General features: G+C 41.6%; 1 protein-coding gene across 5 annotated transcripts in view; it reads right to left on the bottom strand.

The window, feature by feature from the left end:
• LOC136857109 (uncharacterized) overlaps positions 1–20,987 on the bottom strand; it is a 569,643-nt gene that overhangs the window by 19,693 nt on the left and 528,963 nt on the right. The window contains exon 1 of one of the 5 annotated variants that reach the window (XM_067135511.2): positions 5,934–6,258. The exons of the other annotated variants lie outside the window; for them this stretch is intronic. Within the exon in view, the coding sequence (XP_066991612.2) occupies positions 5,934–5,999 (66 nt within the window). The 5' untranslated portion in view covers positions 6,000–6,258. Of the gene's footprint in view, positions 1–5,933; positions 6,259–20,987 lie in introns of those variants that run through there. 5 annotated transcript variants of the gene reach the window in all.

Genomic DNA, 20,987 nt, shown 5'->3' on the forward strand with positions numbered 1-20,987 from the left:
CAATGTGCAGCCACTCGGAGCAACTCGGCTTTCGGTCCGTCACCTATGAAATAAAATATGCCCGGCAGATTGTGTTCTTATAGCAACGTATAAATAACGCTACTGACCTATCATAACACTGGTTGTCAGTAGTTACAATGGTGTCGGGGAAATTAATGACGCTCATGCCAGATAAACCCGCCAGCCCAAAAAGACATATCCATGTTATAAAACATCTCCAATATTTATATTTTTAATAAATGGTAAAATGTTTAGTAAGTCTCATGATACGTGCCGGAGGAACACGTATTGTTCACGGTTTCGTACCTTTAGTCACAATGGAGAATTCTGCAAGTCACACAACAAAAATTTTAGGAAAAAAACACCTTCTATTGTTTGTTTGCTGGAGAAGTACAATAATACGACCGTAATAACGTCTTGATAAATATGCCTCCGGATAAAAATGACTAACACATATTCGGAAATGTTCGAAAAATGTGGATTCTTCTAAAGCGCTTGGCTATCAGCTCCGTGTACTTTACAAATATGGAACCTGTTGGTATTACTGCAAGGAAGACAAGGAAGACAGTTCGGGACAGTGACATTGTCAGCAAAACTCTGGTTAGGCACCTTGGTCAAGTATGTTTCTAATCCTGTTCACCCTGCTGTCAGAATATTTCTTTTTTCTCTGCATATGTATATATTTTTTTAATATATTCGGTTTTATGCCGTGCTACTTGAAAGTTTCCGTGAGTCGCCCTAGAGACTATTCTTGTCATGCCGCATCACTGATTATACCGAGCAATTACTGTAGCTGTAACGTCAATCACGTCCACGGTATTTAAACAAAATAAACCAACACACTACCTGCACCTTAATCATCATCATCACCATCATCTGTTTACCCTCCAGGGTCGGCTTTTCCCTCGGACACAGCGAGGGATCCCACCTATACCGCCTCAAGGGCAGTGTCCTGGAGCTTCAGACTCTTGGTCGGAGATACAACTGGGGAGAATGACCAGTACCTCGCCCAGGCGGCCTCACCTGCTATGCTGAACAGGGGCCTTGTGGAGGGATGGGAAGATTGGAAGGGATAGGCAAGGAAGATGGAAGGAAGCGGCCGTGGCCTTATCTTAGGTACCATCCCGGCATTCGCCTGGAGGAGAAGTGGAAAACCACGGACAACCACTGCCAGGATGGCTGAGGTGGGAATCGAACCCACCTCTACTCAGTTGACCTCCCGAGGCTGAGTGGACCCCGTTCCAGCCCTCATACCACTTTTCAAATTTCGTGGCAGAGCCGGGAATCGAACCCGGGTCTCCGGGGGTGGCAGCTAATCACGCTAACCACTACACCACAGAGGCGGACACCTGCACCTTAAAATGATTTATAATGTTGCTGTAGTCTACGCCCGTAACTGCTGGTGGCTGAAGGATCTGTTTCTAATCTAAATATAGCCATCAAAATCCCTAGGACAATAGCCCCCTGTCCAGGTAGGGACTTCGCTCGGTTATACTCGTTAGGCGAGCAGTCCTAAGGGCTGTTTCTACTAAATCATAATAACAATAAAACCACTTGACGAGCTTCACGCGGGCTGGGAAGCAGTAACTTATCCACCGTTCAGGGATTTAAAAAAGTGTTTCCGAGATTGATAACCGAATTTCCGCAATCAAACCAGAAAAATCTTGCAAATTTGAAGTTTGGAAGCACTTATGGTTACACAACCTAGCATGCTAGTAATAATAAATACCCCTCCCTCCCCACACACATATGTCAAGGTTCTAATGTGAATAACACCACCATTAACCCTGTAATGCCCGGCATGACAAATTTGTCACACGACTTTCAGATGCTATCAGAAGCTATAATGCATCTCTTCTATTCTTAATGCCCAGTGTAGCACATTATTTTGTCACACAGTCGTGAACACACTCTGGTAGATATTTTCTTCAACTGTGGTCCGGGAGGAATAAGAGATGCATTATAGCTTCTGATAGCATCTGAAAGTCGTGTGACAAATTTGTCACGCCGGGCATTACAGGGTTAATACCTACAGCATACACAAACACGCCGAGGAAGTAGATCCGCAAACTGGAACTTTCTTCAGCTTATCCCAGTTATTTCAAAACTTCTGGGGTCGCTGGACCCACAATAACTAACATTAGATTTTGGTCGAAGACTACTTTTCCTGTTGCCTCGTGAAAATTCACTCCTGGATCGACCGGGATTGGAGTCTTGTCTGTCTGGGTGGAAAGCCAGCAACTAAACCACTATGCTATTAACCCCACCCCCTCCAAAATTCCCACCGATATACCACATACATAATTTAATATAAGGAAAACTTGAACCTCTACCAAACCCATCCTGGTAAAACTCCCGGGCGGTAGATTCCACTGACACTCAGCTTGACCAACCGTGAAAATGAAATGTTCACGGGCCGATGACCTAGATGTTAGGCCCCTTAAAACAATCAACATCAGAAGTTCACACATACAAACGCGCACACAGAACTCTCCTTCCTTACGCACTTTGCTCGGCATACAATGAAAGCAGGCCAATAATAGACAATTCACCATAGTTTTGACAACTGCATTACAGTACTCAGTTTTCATCACGACAATGAACTGACACAGTCTCCCACCGTCCGATAGTTTTGCCTTCACCCTCGTGGAACTCGCATGTAGCGAGCGTGGAGTGGCGACCACAGGACCCCAGCTGAGCCCAGCATTGCTTCCATTATTTGTGCCACATCCTATCTCCCTTAAAAAGTCTTATCTTTCACGACCGTTCCCTTCTTTAATCCAATACTTGTTTACGCTAAAGAATCGCAAGCCGCAAACTTTCTTTTTCACCTAGGGTTAGTGTTATATATATATTTCGTATGGCAGGAGGATACATTGTTAAAATTCGGTTATCTTGAGTTGATGAATCCTCTAAATTGCTGGGATATCCACAAAGAAGAGCTCTGGGTCCAGCAGCCAAAGTTGTTGCTCTCTTAGCACCACCCAGGGGTCACGTGTAGGATAATATAAGGTTAAACCTACGGACGTGTAGCAACGAAAACCCCGCTCTAAAGATGGCTGACTAAGTAAGGGCAAAAGGTGTAAATAAACAATTTAAAACCACAACTGAGGCATTAGTTCTTAATAAATCCATAAACTTCTCAGCACATCTTTATCTGATCTTAAATCAAGGCCCTCAGTGAGTGTGTTAATAGAGGATGATAACCGGGCTGAGTGGATCAGACAGTAGAGTGGCTTCCTGAGCCGAAGATGACGGGATCGACCCCGGCTCAGTCTGATGGTGTATGAAGGTGCTCATTAGAGATGGTTGTAAAATAACGTAGCAGTTACTTTGTCACAGTTACATACCTGTCACTGCCACAAATGTAACGAGGACAAAAATAACAGGTTACCGAGTAACGACAACAGAATAACATACTAGTGAAAACAGTAACTGGAGAGTGGGAACTGTCACTAGTAGCAGCTTACAGACACAAAATGTGATCTTCAGCGTTCAGATAGTACGCATGTATTCCAAGTGAGAGCGCTTTCGTAGGAGATTGCTTTAAGTCAAATACACTAGATTTCACAAAAGACGCTATGTTGTCTTCTCATTTCATCCGTTGTCTACCTCTCGTTAACTTTATAGCAAACAGGAACGCCTGTTTTGCTGCACCGACTTTCAATAGTGCAATGATGCGTGCGCGCCTGTGCGAGTGAATGAACGGGACTTCGCAACACAGCTGTAAGGAGACAAGCTTGAAGCCGTGACCAATAAAAGATGAGTATTGTTGTGCGTTATTTTTAACTGTTACTTTTCACAGTTACTTTAAGTAGCAGTGACAGATGTAGCAGTTACACCAATATAACCGTTTGTCACACCTCTAGTGCTCGTATACAGCCCCCTCGTACCGGTAGATTTACCGGCACTCTTGCGGGACAGAATTTCGGTATCTCAGCATCTCCGAAAACCGTGGACGAAGTTATCGGGACGTAAAACTTGTAATGTTACTAGCTGTAGTACCCGTCGTTGAAGGGACAATCATAGGCCTACAGAATGTAAAGAAATATCTAACTCCCGAGCCACTTTCCGCTAATATTCAGGCATGCGGTTTTACTCGGGACGCAACGAAATGGTCAATATAATTGTAATGTTATTGTTGATCAGTTTTATGAGCTATCGATATTGTAGGCCTTCAAAACATTTAGTTTTCTTCCGACTCTCGGGTATTACAAGGCAGTTCTACCTTCTTGTCTTGTTCTTCAAGCGATCGTTCTTTTTCTCATTTTTAAAATCATGTTCACAGTTTTCCTTATCGATACGACCGATGACCACACGGTTTTACACCTTAAGATAATCATGGCATAAACCTTCGCCAGTTAGCACGATTAAACAATATCTCCATGTTATGGACCAAGCAACAAAAGTCTAAATTCATGAATTCCATGATCATAGTCGGTATGGTAATAAAACAGTATAAGAAAGAAATTATTGGTACTTGTATTCTCTACAACGTTTATGTAATACTTTTCGACAGGACCAATAGCATAGGTATTTAAACGATTGAATTTTAGGCACCTTCCCCTAATCTACAATTTTATCCAGCCTTGAATAAAAATTATTTATAGCCTAGACTGTAGTACCTTATTCCCAGGCTTTACATACCGATTTTCATTCAATTCTGTTCACCCATTTTCTCGTGGTTCGGCGTTGATATGGACTTAGCAACAAAGATCGAAATTCATGAATATCTCTGTTATTATAGCCAGTGCGGTAAAAAAAAAAAAATGTAGACCGGGCGAGTTGGCCGTGCGGTCAGGGGCGCGCAGCTGTGAGCTCGCACCTGGGAGATAGTGCATTCGAACCCTACTGTCGGCAGTCCTGAAGATGGTTTCCCGTGGTTTCCCATTTTCACACCAGGCAAATGCTGGGGCTGTACCTCAATTAAGGCCACGGCCGCTTCCTTCCCATTCCTAGGCCTTTCCTGTCCCATCGTCGCCATAAGATCTACCTGTATGGGTGCGACATCAAGCAAATAGAAAAAAAATGTAGAAGATACATGATCGGAAATGTACTTCTATATAACTTTAGTTATGTAGTACTTATAGAGTGAATTCTATGGTTTGGCTTTGCTGTGTAAATAACAACCACTAGTACGTAAAGTGTACGCCAGACGTCGCACAGCGATGCATAAACGATTCATAGTTTGTGTTTGAAAGATTGCCAGTACGAATCTCGAAGATTGCCGAGGTCGACCGCTTCAGCACTAGCGTGTAAATCTATCGCTAAAAAGTGCGCAGATAGTACACACAAACAGATATGACGAAAAATTAAAAAAGTATTTCCTTGTTATTGTGGAAACGACCGATACAAGTACAATTTAAAAAAAAAATTCTGAGCAATGTACAGACAAAACTCTTATTATATATATATATATATATATATATATATATAGATTATTATTATTATTATTATTATTAAAGTACGACAACCTTCATTTTGCTCCTTAGAACAACAATTCCCACCACGCATCTATCAACAAGACCCTTCCATCCTTTACATGTCTGTCACCTGTTATAGGACCATTCTAGCACGTGCCATTTGTTTATATGTAATTTGCGAATGTAAGTTTTCGCGATTACTGGCAGTAGGTTTTCTCCTCTACAAAATTACTAATTTATCATGCGTCTTTGAGGCGAATGATAACAGATTCCACACCATTACAGACATCCACAATAACGCGCTGTCAGTAATGTTACGCTCGCAGACATCCACTAGTACCACGCCACTTTAACCTTCACGGGAATTCCCACACAATTACAGAAACACACGTTGTTGAATAAAAACTACATGGTTTTTAATAACAAGATATCAACGTGTCATTTTTCTTATCACGTTATATCGGAAAGAATGATGCCAAATATTTGATTTCATGAAAAAAATGACCTTACCTCGCTGATGACAGGATGTTTCTTTTTGAGAGCACGACCCATTTTCATGTTCACATCAACCCTCATGACTTCACAGGCTAATTCAGTGCGTAATATCACCTCACTTTGCAACAATGCAATAATTCAGAACTATTCACACGTACACACGCAGTATTCCACTCTGGCAGAATCCGATTCAAGTCCTCTTTGTAGAAATTTCTAGTCCTCTTCAGATAAGTAAACATTCCTATCGAGATAATCACCACGCAACCAAGACGTAATGAATGTAGTATATTACACCGAACAGTACAAACCGTTTTCCGGCGACTATCACCCTGGTGATCCGTATGTGTCGACTACAGCCGGGGCGAAGCTATTTTATATTGCTGCTGGAAGGGAGAGGCGCGGAGGGGAACTCACGTGGCATTGCCGGTCACCAGAATGCGCTAGGCGCTTACATCTGTGACCGCCTTAATGGCGCTACTCGCGTCACGCTTAGACAGCGAGCTGGGAAGTCCGGCAAGTCACACGGAGATAAACACCGCGGGGAAGGTGCACACTTGCGTGCGTTACAGAAATTCCGAGGTTTCGAGGGTATTTTTGATTCAATCTTTGGCGAGGACTGAGTATATCGATATTTTGTATAATACACAGTAATAAAATACTAGAAATATTAGCACAATAGGGTGATGCAACCTAGAATTAATCAAAATATCAATTAAGATTCAAAAACGCACCTGGTTCATTATAATGGCTAGGGACACCGTGATTATCAGCCTTGTGTTTGTTACTGCGTGTGGCTATTGCGTAATATTCTGTTACTGCAATACCTGTTTGTGCATATGTTGTTTTTTCTTTTCTATTTGCTTTACGTCACACCGATACAGATAGGTCTTATGGCGACGATGGGACAGGAAAGGCCTAGGAGCTGGAAGGAAGCGGCCGTGGCCTTAATTAAGGTACAACCCCAGCATTTGCCTGGTGTGAAAATGGGGAAACCACGGAAAACCTCTTCAGGGCTGCCGACAGTGGGGTTCGAACCCACTATCTCCCGGATGCAAGCTCACAGCTACGCGACCCTAACCGCACGGCCAACTCGCTCGGTTGCATATATGTTACTGCGTATTTTGGAAGCATACAGTAGGAGTGCAGTATAGCTTTATTTTTCATGTATACGTAACAACTATCCTTGTTATTTTTTTCTAGGATCCACTTGTCGAATAGTGTACCGTATTTGAAGTACTAGTGGTTTAGTGGAGCACTAACACACATGAGGTCCCTAGCGACACGGGGATGGAAAAGAGCCAGGATTGAGAAGGCAGCGGCCGTTACCCGGAGTGGAAATGGGAAACCACGGAAAACCATGTACAGGGCTGCCGACGATGGGATTCGAACTCACCATCTCCAGAATGCAAGCACACAGTTACACCAACTCGCTCGGTAGTAGCTTATTTGAGATGAAATCATCTCATGTAGGGGCGTAACGAATGCGATACGGACACGCCTGCCAAATTAAAAATTCTGGCCCCCTCAAATAAAATGTAAAAAAACTATGAATAAATAATAAAAATGTAATTAAAGCAGATAGAAGTAATGCAATGTATTGTTAAGTCATATAACCAAAGGGATTATTCGTTTTTGTATGATAATCTATACTACAATCCTGTAGCCTATAATAAAAGAGAAAGCTAAGTTTGTGAGTTTGTGTATATTTGGAGGATAATCTCAGAAACTACTGGACCGATTCTAACATTTCTTTTACTAATGTAAATGTACATTAACCCTGAGGGACAAGGGCTGTATTTTATTTTCAAAACAATTCGAGAGGGGTGCGACGGGGGGGGGGGAGGGAGATATAAAAATAATAGGCTAATATAGGCGAAATATCGAATTTGTCGTACAAGGACGAGACAAAGCTCATTTTAAGCCCCTTGACGCAAAGAACAAAACTCGGTAACTCCTACAGGCCCGAAAACCATGTTTTGAGGCCCTAAAACCAACCGTTATGGAGATATTGGCACCACACTACTCCTGCTCTAGGAATCGGATAAAGAAATGAACTGCCGTAACCATGGCAACGTCAGCTCCATGATTCTACAGCAGCGAAATTATGCGTGTACGTTTGGGCATAGCGCCAACCAAAATTGGTACACAAAATCCCTGAGCATATCTACAGTATATCTCAAAAATTTACCATGTTACAGGCGTGAAGTGGTATTTATAATCTCTTTTAAAATAAAGAAACATGTATTATTTTGTGTTCATAAAAAACAATTAAGGGGGGGGGGGGGTACAAAGGACTGAAAAGTGGGTTGGCGTGAATTTTTAAGATGGGCATATATACAGTATATCTCAAAAACTTAACATATTACAGAGTAAAGATTTTAATATTTAAAAAACAGGTATTATTTTGTTTTTGGAAAAACCACTTAACGTGTGGGTAAAAGGGACTGAAAGGGGGTTGAATTAATTTTATTAGGATAGGCCTACTGACGATGTTACAGACTTAAAAATTGGTATTTGGAATCACCTTTATAAAGAAAGAAATACGTATTCTTTTGTTTTCGGAAAATCTACTTAAGGAGGGATGAAAGGATTGAAACATTAGTTGAATTATTAGTATGAGGATACGTATATTTTTAAAAAGACCTAAATATGTTACAGACGTAAAAAATGGGTATTTGGAATCTACTTTAAAAATTAAAAAACACGCATTTTGGGAGGAAAAACTTGGGGGGGGGGGGGTGAGAAATAGGAGTTGAATTATTTTCATGAGGATACAAATATCTTAAACTGAAGATGTTACAGTGGTGATAATTGGTATTTGGAAGCTCTTTTATAAAAACGTATTTTTTTCGGAAAATTCACTTAAGATGGGAGAGGGGTTGAAAGAAGTGACGAAGAAGTTGAACTTTTTATGAGCATACTTATATCTAGTGTTTACAGTGCACTATGTCTTCTGGTATAGGCTGGAGCAATTTTGTTACTTTCATAGATCTGTCTCTGTCTTATCCTTGGCTTTGACAATATGAAAGTGACTGAGGTATGAGCGATGCTAGTAATGCCAATCCTTATGCAGCCAGTCCCTGCTATGAATGGTGTGAAAATGTTGCTCATAGGGTCGGTTGGTGTATGCATTTCAGTGGGCTTGGCAGACTGATATGTAATAGCAACTCTGGCTCGGCGAGAAAAGTAACGGGAAACTACCTCACTCCTCATTTCCCTAGTACGCCTCTTCAGTGATGCCTAGGCCATCTATGACAGCTGATGGCAGAGCTGTTGAGGATCCCACCAGCGGCATCGCGGACGGACTGAACATACGTGAAAACTGGTATTTGGAACCTGCTTTACAAGTAAGGAAACACGTATTTCTTGTTTTCGGAAAACCACTTAAGGGGCTGAAAAGAATTGGAAAAGCAGGTGAATTTTTAAAATGAGTACCGGGATATCTACAGTGTATGTCAAAAACTTAACATGTTGTAGACATGAAACTTGGCACTTGGAAAGTCCTTTAAAGAAACTTTGCCTTTTTTGTTTCGGAAAATCCACTTAGGTAGGGGTGGAGGGAGGGCTGATAAAGGGGATGAATTATTTTTATGGGGATACTTATATGTCAAAACCTGAAGATGTTACAGATATGGAAATAGGTATTTAGAATCTCCTTTAAAAATAAAGAAGCTTTTATTTTTACTTGAGAGAAAACATTCTCACGTGTACAGTTCTACGTATGTCGCATGTTCATCTTAGCTTCAAAAGGCGGAATTTTTAAAATAAGTATCGGGATATCTACAGAGTATGTCAAAAACTTAACATATTGTAGACATGAAACTTGGCACTTGGAAAGTCCTTTAAAAATAAAGAAACATATCTTTTTTGTTTTCGGGGGTGGAGGGAGGGCTAATAAAGGGGTTGAATTCTTTTTATGGGATACATATTTTTCAAAACCTTAAGATGTTACAGATATGGAAATAGGTATTTGGAATCTTCTTTTAAAATAAATAAACTTTTTTAAAATGGATTTTCAGATAATGTCTTAGTACAGTGCCGAGGAACGATTACTTTTATCAAATTACGAAACTCACGCGAAAGACGCCGCGGGTAACTGCTAGTCTACAGTATATATATAAAATAAGAGTTTTGTCTGTACATTGCTCAGAATTAAACAAGAATTGTATTTCTGTATCGGTCGTGTCCACAGTAACCAAGAAATGCACTTTTTAATTTTCCGTAATTTCTGCTGTCTGTCTGTCTGTCTGTCTGTCTGTCTGTCTGTCTGTCTGTCTGTCTGTCTGTCTGTCTGTCTGTCTGTATGTATGTATGTACGCGCATCACGAGAAAACGGTTGAAGGGAATTTCATGAAAATCGGTATATAAAATCAGGGAATAAGTCGCTACAATCTAGGTCATAAGTAATTTTATTTACGCTGAGTGAAATGGTAGTTTAGGGGAAAGCCTAAAATTTATTCTGAAATATTTATGTTATTAGTGGTCCTATCGAGAAATACTACATAACTAAAGTTATATAGAATTAAATTTTCGATCATTTATGTCTTATACTTTTTTCACGTACCGGCTATGATAACAGGGATATTCGTGAATTTTGATTTTTGTTGTTAAGTCCTTATCAACACCGAGCCATGAAAAAAACTCCCCAACTTGACTGTGACATAACGGGCACGAGGGCCTGCAATTACACTGAAAATTCCCTAACTCAGTCTTCACATGAGAAAAGACGTATGGTGACTCCCCGTCGCGTTTCTGGAGTAACGTTACGAGCTATGCAATTTAATGCAATCTTATTCACAACGTGTATACTACTTACGAGAATTCTGTATACAGTGTAGAATTTCGTAGCGAAGCATGGGTACATCAGCTGGTTAAAAAGTAAAGTTTAAGATTTTGTATTGCTTCCGTGGTTTAATGGCTGAGCTGTTGAACTGCCACCCATGTAACACTTGGATCTTCGTGCTTAACTAACTTCATTTTCCAGTAACTATAGAACTATATTCTCTAACCGATACCGAAGTCTCGGTTATATTCATTTATTCGATTACAAAAACACACACAAATATACGAACTAAATTAAATCAAAGAAAGTTCGGAAAATATCAGACCACACAACTGGTAAGTCTAGTCTAATATTAACTTCGGCTAGAGAGTTCGTTCAAATCTGAGTTGACTGATAGTATACCAAATGGGGCCGATGACCTAAATGTTAGGCCCCTTTAAACACCAAGCATCATCATCATCATCATCATCATCATTACACCAACATCTTATTGGCATTATACATTGTTGTCGAATAATATGTGACAAAAGTTAAATTCAACAAACTTTGTGCATAATACCATCTCAGGTGCACTACACATCGACAAAGTGTCATTTTCTAACTAAAATACGACATTTGGCATCAATTCTCATCGCTGTATTTACTTTTTTAATGTTCTAATGTTGCGAAATATGGCAAGGGCAGGCATTGTTTATGGCTGTGTGTGTTACACTCAACACAATAAACTGCTGCTGGATGCATCCAAGTGGCAATTCCTCTAGGTACAAACTGGAAAAAAAAAAAAAAAAAAAAAAAAAAAAAAAAAAAAAAAAAAAAAAAAAAAAAAGAAAAATAAAACCATCTTTCACTGATTCTACAAAACCGCCCCTATCAGCTATAGGGCTACAATTTTTTTGCGAGGAGTCTTCGGGGCCCCCTTAAAGGACCGGGCCCGCCTGCATTGCAGACCCTGCAGGCCCTAACGTTACGGCCCTGATCTCATGGGTGGGTGTACGAATGCATCCATAGAATATTCTGCATGTTATAATGGTACCGACATATTGTCACTGACTGCTGCAAGTCTGTTTGTTTTTCTTCCTTTTTTCTCTAGTGGAAAACATGTTTTGTATAAATGTATTTCTAACTTACTAAACTCGAGGATCGTTGCTGTTTTTATTTTTAGAACATAGATAAGTAGCGATATTCTGTCCTGAGAACTTCGTGTTCAGTACGTTTCCACCTGTAATGGATCCTCCTGTGATCATTTTGGGGAGAAAGGAAATACTCAAGTAGACCTAAACGTAGACAAACTCCGAGGAAAATTACATTCAAAATGTCACTCTATGCTACGGGGTACCCTGACCCGTTGTCATTTCAAAAGTTTCGGTCCCTGACACTTAATGACAGAAATTCATCGGCTTGTCTCAAAACTCAAAACTGCTTACCATCAAAAGAGATAACGATAACCCTGAGTGGTCATAACAAATGTAGAAACAAGAGTGATGTTTTCGACCTGTGCCTAGATGCAGTGAGTATAAAGGAATTATTTGGTTGTGGTGAAGCTGGTTTTGGAAACGCTAGGGTGTATTATACTTTTATATTTGCAAGAAACAGAATATATTTTTATTCAAGTTGTGTGTTCTACTTTCTTTGCGGACCAGTGTTTTTGTGATGAGATCACTTCACGTCCAAGCCCAGATTTCTAAACAGGCCTCAGAGGTTTAGGCATAGGACGACACTTTCATAAGGGTGGCAAGATTTCTCCCTCCCCACCCCCGAATTTAAAGAATAGGCCTACTTATATTTCGGAAAGCCTACTCTTTCTGATGACACGAATGACTTCATGCGGCATACAAAACAGACAAGTAATAACAGCAGAGCTCTTGGTAACCGAATGCCGTGCTGTAGTCAGTGTTATACAGGGTGTCTCAAAAAGAACACCGACAATGTCGTCCGGCAGATATTCGGCGTTAAATATTAGCGTTCAAAATTGAAAGTAGCCCGTGCGGTTTTCACTACGTCATTGCACAACTTTGTAGAAAATATTGTGTACTAAATTTCAACCAGATTAGAATTTTACACCGAAATCCGTTCCCTTGCTAGTATGTCGTGCGAGAAGGCAAACTGATTCGTTTTCAAGAAGGAACCCATATCCAGAAACGTACGGCTTGGACACTGTAACGCATCGAAGTGTGAGATGGGTATGCGTTCCGCATGTCGTCAATAAATCCAACATGAGTAGCACATCGGACTCATTACAAACAGCGTTCGAACTGTGCACCTCCTACGTCATTGCAGAGTCTACATCGGCGTCTCACGCACATGACCCAATACGTGCGGTTGTCTTTGAAGAATTTCAATCGCTCCGTGGACTCGAGCAATAAGGTCCTCTGCTGACGTTACAGGAGTGTCCTACACCATACTCTTCATATAACCTACGTGGAAATGTCCGGCTTCTCTTAGTCGTCTCTCGATGGCCACGAATGTGGAATGATGTAGAGTACGTCTGTTTGGAAAACATTTCGCATACAGTCTTGCAACAGCTCTACCATTGCAATCCGTTTTGCCGCATGCAAGTACCATGTCGGTCATTTCCTCAGCTGTGTACTGGTACATGCTGCACTGCTGTTAACAACGTTACTGCACTGGCAGACTACAATACACAAGTAACGCAGTAGGATGCGCATCAAGGACTGTATGGAGGAATGTAGCGCATGCGCAGTAACGTTATTAGGCTGAAGTCGTCCATTCGCAGTACTCAGATGGCTAAAGAGTTGCATATCTTCCGTATTAAGACACCAAATCGGAACAAACGTTGGCCGACTTCGACGCTCTCCAGTGTCCAAACCATGCATTTCCGGACAGGGGTTCCTTCTTGAAAACCGATCAGTCCGCCATCCCGCACAACATACTAAACCTTGTCGGTGATTTTTGGGGACACCCTCTATTTGGGCCGGTACGCCGAACCGATGTAAATAAAAACCAGCGGTTAGCATGCAGGCAATAAATAAATAAATAAATAAATAAATAAATAAATAAATAAATAAATAAATAAATAAATAAATAAATAAATAAATAAATAAATAAATAAATAAATAAATAAATAAATAAATAAACTGGAGATGCCACTTTTATCTTTATTAAAAATTGAAGTTATTTGTAAGCTGTTTGAAATATTTATAATTAGGCTAGAGTTATTGTAACCACTGTTTTAATTGTAAAATACTGTGTGTTACTCCTTTGTCGGAATACTTGTCAATTGTTTCCTTTTCTCGAAAACTATGGACAGACGCCTCAAGAGTCGTTGTGATGTGAGTAGTTAAAGTCAAAATATCGTGGCTTGCTCTCGAATTGGCTAGTCCACACTAAACTTATAATGTGGCTCCGCTGCAGTGATTCAATTGGTTGAAACGTCGTGAAGGCCCCGTGTTGTCAGTTTGCTAAAGGAGGAATAAACCTATGACTGTTGCCAATGCAACAACTTGTGGCTAAATAGTTCTTTATTTACCTTTGAAAAGATATCGATTAGCTGTTTTCAGAAGTTCATTTAGAAATTAAATTAAAACATTCCATCACTGTTAATAAAGGAGTTCAGTCATGTTAAATTTCGCGGTGATAATTTTTAGTAAAAAAATGCTGGCTAGCAGCAAGTGCAGCATGAGTCCATCTGTAGCCTCCTTTGATAAGTGATTTTAGCAGTACCAACTGCAGCACTGTTAAAATCTGATATGATACTGACTCTACATTGCTCGAATAATGTTTAGATTCGAAGTCTTACCTGCGAAGTTTAACGGGGAACGACAAAGAGGCTGTAGATTTGTTACACGAGGGTGTATACTTCTTACTCGCCTTTATTTTCTGTATACCAAACTGTATACCACGTCTCAAAGCAAACACGTCGATCCAAGGGTTTCATGGTAAAGATTTTGGAGAAGAAGTGTTTTTTTCTTCGTCTTGTTTTATTCTATCTGTTAATGTATGCCTTGTAATCTTCTGAGATTATAGCTAGATGAGCTAAGGCTTTCCGTTCGTTCATCTTAACAGGAACAGTCTATTCCAAAGACCATGAATCGCTGCTACTTTACAGGCGCCACATTGCCGAAGTGTTGCTAAAAGTTTTAATAATAATAAAAATGTTATTGGCTTTACGTCCCACTCACTACTTTCACGATTTTCGGAGACACCGTGGTGCCGGAATTTAGTCCCGCACGAGTTCTTTTACGTGCCAAAAAATCTACCGACTTAAGACTGGCGTATTTGAGCACCTTCAAATACCACCGGACTGAGCCAGGATCGAACCTGCCAAGTTGAAGTCGGAAGGCCAGTGCCTCAACCGTCTGAGCCACTCAATCTGGCAATAAAAGTTTCACGCCTGCCTTTAACGCGAGATATTCTTAGAATAAAAGAAATGTCGGAATATATTGGACATTAAAGCACCACAGGTTAAAATATTATAAAAGTAACGGGGTTCACTCAGCCTCATAAGACCAACCAAGCTACTGTATATAGTTGACGATGTGGTCACGCAGACCACATGGCACTCCAACATAATTCTATCGGCTATCTGCGCGGGCAGGCACATGATCTTAACGTGCTCTATGTGTTTGTGTTTGTTTGTTTGTTTGTGTGTTTGTTTGTTGGACTATAACGGTTACGAGTTATGCCTATATGAGAAAATGGTTATTTAGTTGTGCCCCCCTTTAAAACAATAATCATAATCACAACAACCATCATCATTGTCCCCGTACCTTCCCAACCGAGACCGTTATGGTTTCGGGAATGCTGAATTCAGTTACACTCACTGTATTACTATATTTCAAGTTCAAACATAATATATATTTAGTATCCAATAGAAACTGAGAAGATCTACTCAATGACTACAAAAAGTTACATTTCTCTGGAGAAAATCGCCGCTGAAGTCACGAATATTCTATACTCTTAGGAAAGTAGAGTTCCTTAGTACATAAAATTAACTTCCTGCACCGTGCATTTAATTAAATTGTTTGCTGTTTTCTTTTTTCAATGATCGTCTTTCATTCCACTAACAGCAGGAAAACGACGGCAATCTGAATAGTATAGTTCCTTTCCGCTATTGCACGCTTCACAAGCCACCGAGAAATTCCCGCTGATTTACTGCGGAAGTCCCTGCGTTCCATGCAGGTTAGGCAAGTTCGTGTGTCTAAGGGGAGTAACTGCCTTATAAACCAATCGGGATTGTAATGGCAGAGTTTCAATTCAACAGTTAGAAAGGGAGTTAGTAATGGATGATAGTTATTTACGCCAACAGCCACGGGAAGTGATCTTTTACGTCAGTAGCGGCTGTTGGGAATTAGAAGTGGCGGACACAAAAATTTGTAGACAACAGAAAGCACCAGTGGCTGCGCGTGACCCTTTCTAGAAACATGGATAAGAATAATTTATGGGTATTAAAGCTTAAATAGAAGCGTCTATTTTTAAACTTACACAAATCTCCGTACATCTGAATATATTACTTCCTGTAACAAAGCTCTATCCGGCGATTTTTGGCAGCAAAAATGTCTATAACAGAATCATGGAAACCCGGATTATTCGGAAAGCTTTTCAGGAGGTTTTTCTCAAGTGACATGAAACAATTTTGATGATTTTTCCTGTGTTTGCGTACTTCTTAAATAATTTTTATCCATTTCATTACCGAGAAATATCATTCAACAGCCCGGCTCCATGGCTAAATGGTTAGCGTGCTGGCCTTTGGTCAGAGGGGTCCCGGGTTCGATTCCCGGCAGGGTCAAAAGTTTAAAACCACCATTGGTTTCGCTGGCACCGGGGCTGTGTGTATGTTTCGTCTTCATCATCAATTTATCCTAATCACGACGCGCAGGTCGCCTACGGGTGTCAAATAAAAAGACCTGCACCTGGCGAGCCGAACATGTCCTCGGACACTCCCGGCATTAAAAGCCATACGCCATTTAATTTCATCATTCAACAGAGGCTCTTGTAGCAGAAATAGTCAACATTAAAGAACAGAGTTTGGTTACTTCAGGTAATGTCACATTTAATCCTGTCATGTTATATATTTATAAAGTTATAGTATGCAGGACTTCTTAAATTCTGTTGATGCGTACATGGCCGAGAACTCGGTTTTGAATACCAGGACGTTGAAGTAGCTACCATATGATTTAACCTGAGACTCGAATGGCCGAGCAGAGAAAGAGTCAATGTATGTTTCAAACAAGTCAAAATCCAAAAGAGAAAAGTATTCCAGTTTATTCAATTCGGGAAAAACGGTAGGTTATATGTCGAACCATTGTATCAAGTACTTCCCAATACAGTCTCAGTAAGATTTCTGTTTGCCGTTTTCCACATCACCAGTTCGCTGCATTTTAACTTTCATTTCCATTTGATGATATGAATGTTCGTCTGTGCACCGCTTCCAAAACAAATAAAATTTATCACGTTTGTCATTCAGAAATCTCTTTAATTCATTGATCTTGAGAGTGGTGGTGGTGGTGATTATTGTTTTAAGAGGAAGTACAACTGGGCAACCATCCTCTATATAACACTAATCAGAGAGAAAAATGGAAGGGGTTTGACACTTCGAAAAATGAAGTTATCGGCCAAAGGAAGACAAGGGCCACGAAGGGCGTGAAAGACTCCCTAGCCCTCGTAAACCTAATAGCGTCGGGGTCGGAAAAGAACAAGAGTTGACCAAGGGAGGTCGGATAGGATAGATGAAAGTGAGGAGCCTGGCACAAGTAAGTGGAAGCAATGCCAGGACTCAGCTAAGGGCCCCGTGGTCGCCACCCACGCTCCAAAGTTCAGAGCCCCTGGGGCCCCTTTTAGTCGCCTCTTACGACAGGCAGTGGATACCGTGGGTGTTATTCTACCACCCCCACCCACAGGGGGTTGATCTTGAGAGCACAATATGTTAGGTTTGCAAAATGCTGAATTAGATTTTTGCTTGGTCCTTAAAGGCAGCTCTTGCTCCACCAGCGAAAAAACAGCATATATTAGACAAAAAATACCCGTGTGCTTCACTTTTATCAATATGTTTGTCCCGATTAATTTTGAAGGCATAGGGATTCCTCTATTCTAAAGCTACCGAACTTCAATAAAGCTATTTTGGAATTAACATTGCCTACAGACTGTTCATATCGTTTAGTACATACACTGACTGACAGAGCAAATGCAACACCAAGAAGGAGTGGTCAGAACTTTATGCCAACTGCAGGGTAGACTGACGTCACTGAGGTATGCTCATGATGTGAAATGCGCCGCTGTGCTGCGCACGTAGCGAACGATAAATGGGACACGGCGTTGGCGAATGGCCCACTTCGTACCGTGATTTCTCAGCCGACAGTCATTGTAGAACGTGTTGTCGTGTGCCACACGACACGTGTATAGCTAAGAATGCCAGGCCGCCGTCAACGGAGGCATTTCCAGCAGACAGACGACTTTACGAGGGGTATGGTGATCGGGCTGAGAAGGGCAGGTTGGTCGCTTCGTCAAATCGCAGCCGATACCCATAGGGATGTGTCCACGGTGCAGCGCCTGTGGCGAAGATGGTTGGCGCAGGGACATGTGGCACGTGCGAGGGGTCCAGGCGCAGCCCGAGTGACGTCAGCACGCGAGGATCGGCGCATCCGCCGCCAAGCGGTGGCAACCCCGCACGCCACGTCAACCGCCATTTTTCAGCATGTGCAAGACACCCTGGCTGTTCCAATATCGACCAGAACAATTTCCCGTCGATTGGTTGAAGGAGGCCTGCACTCCCGGCGTCCGCTCAGAAGACTACCATTGACTCCACAGCATAGACGTGCACGCCTGGCATGGTGCCGGGCTAGAGCGACTTGGATGAGGGAATGGCGGAACGTCGTGTTCTCCGATGAGTCACGCTTCTGTTCTGTCAGTGATAGTCACCGCAGACGAGTGTGGCGTCGGCGTGGAGAAAGGTCAAATCCGGCAGTAACTGTGGAGCGCCCTACCGCTAGACAACGCGGCATCATGGTTTGGGGCGCTATTGCGTATGATTCCACGTCACCTCTAGTGCGTATTCAAGGCACGTTAAATGCCCACCGCTACGTGCAGCATGTGCTGCGGCCGGTGGCACTCCCGTACCTTCAGGGGCTGCCCAATGCTCTGTTTCAGCAGGATAATGCCCGCCCACACACTGCTCGCATCTCCCAACAGGCTCTACGAGGTGTACAGATGCTTCCGTGGCCAGCGTACTCTCCGGATCTCTCACCAATCGAACACGTGTGGGATCTCATTGGACGCCGTTTGCAAACTCTGCCCCAGCCTCGTACGAACGACCAACTGTGGCAAATGGTTGACAGAGAATGGATAACCATCCCTCAGGACTCTGTACCTCGACGTGTTTCTGCGTGCATCGCCGCTGGCGGTGGTCCTACATCCTACTGAGTCGATGCCGTGCGCATTGTGTAACCTGCATATCGGTTTGAAATAAACATCAGTTATTCGTCCGTGCCGTCTCTGTTTTTTCCCCAACTTTCATCCCTTTCGAACCACTCCTTCTTGGTGTTGCATTTGCTCTGTCAGTCAGTGTAATAACTGTTAACATTAAACTCCTTTGTAGCCCAAATATTCGTATCTGTTGAAAATAAAAAGCAAGGCCAGCAATACAAGGAACACAATTTCCTTCAGCCACACAGCCATGTATCATTTGTGTACCAGGAATCATTAAAACGACGCATTTTGCTATTCTTTCTGATACCATACTGATGTACTGGGAGTCTCCCATTGTCTATGACTTGTATCTTAGAAGGAGTAGTTCGACTAGTGAGTGAATGTTTCAGTAAGTCTTCAATGACACAGCAGCATTCGTCCTCATCATAAATGAATCCTCCTTCAGCAACAAAGCCGGTGCAGGTACAAGACACGCTCATAACAATCGCCACTGAACCCAGCACGCGATTACTGTTAAGTTAGCCTTTCGACTGGGGCAAACACGCGAGCCTATTAGCCAGCCGAATAATCTAGCCAGTGCGTAGATATTCATACCGTGCTTGTTGAAATTCGGGTGGCAGTGTTGTTGAACATTAAGAGCGGCCTGGACGAAAACATCTCCGGCAACTTTTCAGCCCGCTCCTCAAATGATAACTGAGGGCAAGGAGGACCCTTCCAGGGTTACGGTGCTTTGCGAAGTTTTGCCAATTCTTACTTCAGGTAAGGAAACTGAGTCATCCTGCTTAATCAGACCCGAGTACTTAAGATTTTTTGAAGTCTCTCTAAATTCCGTATCAAAGTAATCAGTGTATTTGGAATTGAAAAAGGGCTGCAGTTGAGAAGTAAATGGTCGTAGCCTTTATGTATCATCCTGGTATTCGCCTTGAGTCGAAATTTAAAACCACGAGCAGTCACTTCTAGAATGGAAGAGAGTAGAATTTTAATCCACATTTGTGCAGTAAGGCTGAAAGTACGGCACCTTAAAAGTATCCATTTCTAAGCTAAAATGCCTTAACAATACGTTTTCAGTGTTACTGGTGTTGAGTTCTATGATTGATTTGTAAAATGCTTTCCATTTGTACAAAAAAAAAAATACAGCTGTGAATTCATTACTTTCCTCACCATTTGATACTACTTTTAGCACGTTCCGCTGAGAAACTATGCCTTTCTTAATAAGTTCCACACATTGATAACCGACGAATATCATAGACCGCTATTATTTTCAATGAATCATACTCCCCATTTATTGTTTTTATAAATCATCGCATTCGAATGAATGAGAAAATGTATATTTCTTGCGTTAGAAGATTCAGTTGTTGGGTAGACAATTGTTGACTATAATAACATTTTAAGAAATTTCACCATTATTAAGCATGGGATGTTCAACTTCATTCCATTTATAGAACTTCAAAATAATGTATGAATAATAATAATAATAATAATAATAATAATAATAATAATAATAATAATAATAATAATAATGATAATAATGTTATTGGCTTTATGTCCACTAACTACTTTTACGGTTTTCAGAGACGCCGAGGTGCCGGAATTTAGTCCCATAGGAGTTCTTTAACGTGCCAATAAATGTACCGGCATGAGGCCGACGTATTTGAGCACCTTCAAATTCCACCGGACTGAGCCAGGATCTAATTTGCCAAGTTGGAGTCAAAAGGCCAGCGCCTCAACAGTGAAGATGGCAACCCGTCGCGAGTTAACCGACTTTGAACGTGAAATGATCATCGGCGCACGGCGCATGGGTCATAGCATTGCGGAGATTACACGCGAATTTGGGTTTCCGACGTTAACAGTGTCGAGGTGGATCTTCAATATCGCAGAGAGAATGTTACCAACCCCGTAAACCG

The sequence above is a fragment of the Anabrus simplex genome, chromosome 1 (genome assembly GCF_040414725.1).
Source record: "Anabrus simplex isolate iqAnaSimp1 chromosome 1, ASM4041472v1, whole genome shotgun sequence".
Taxonomy (NCBI): Eukaryota; Metazoa; Arthropoda; class Insecta; order Orthoptera; family Tettigoniidae; genus Anabrus; species Anabrus simplex.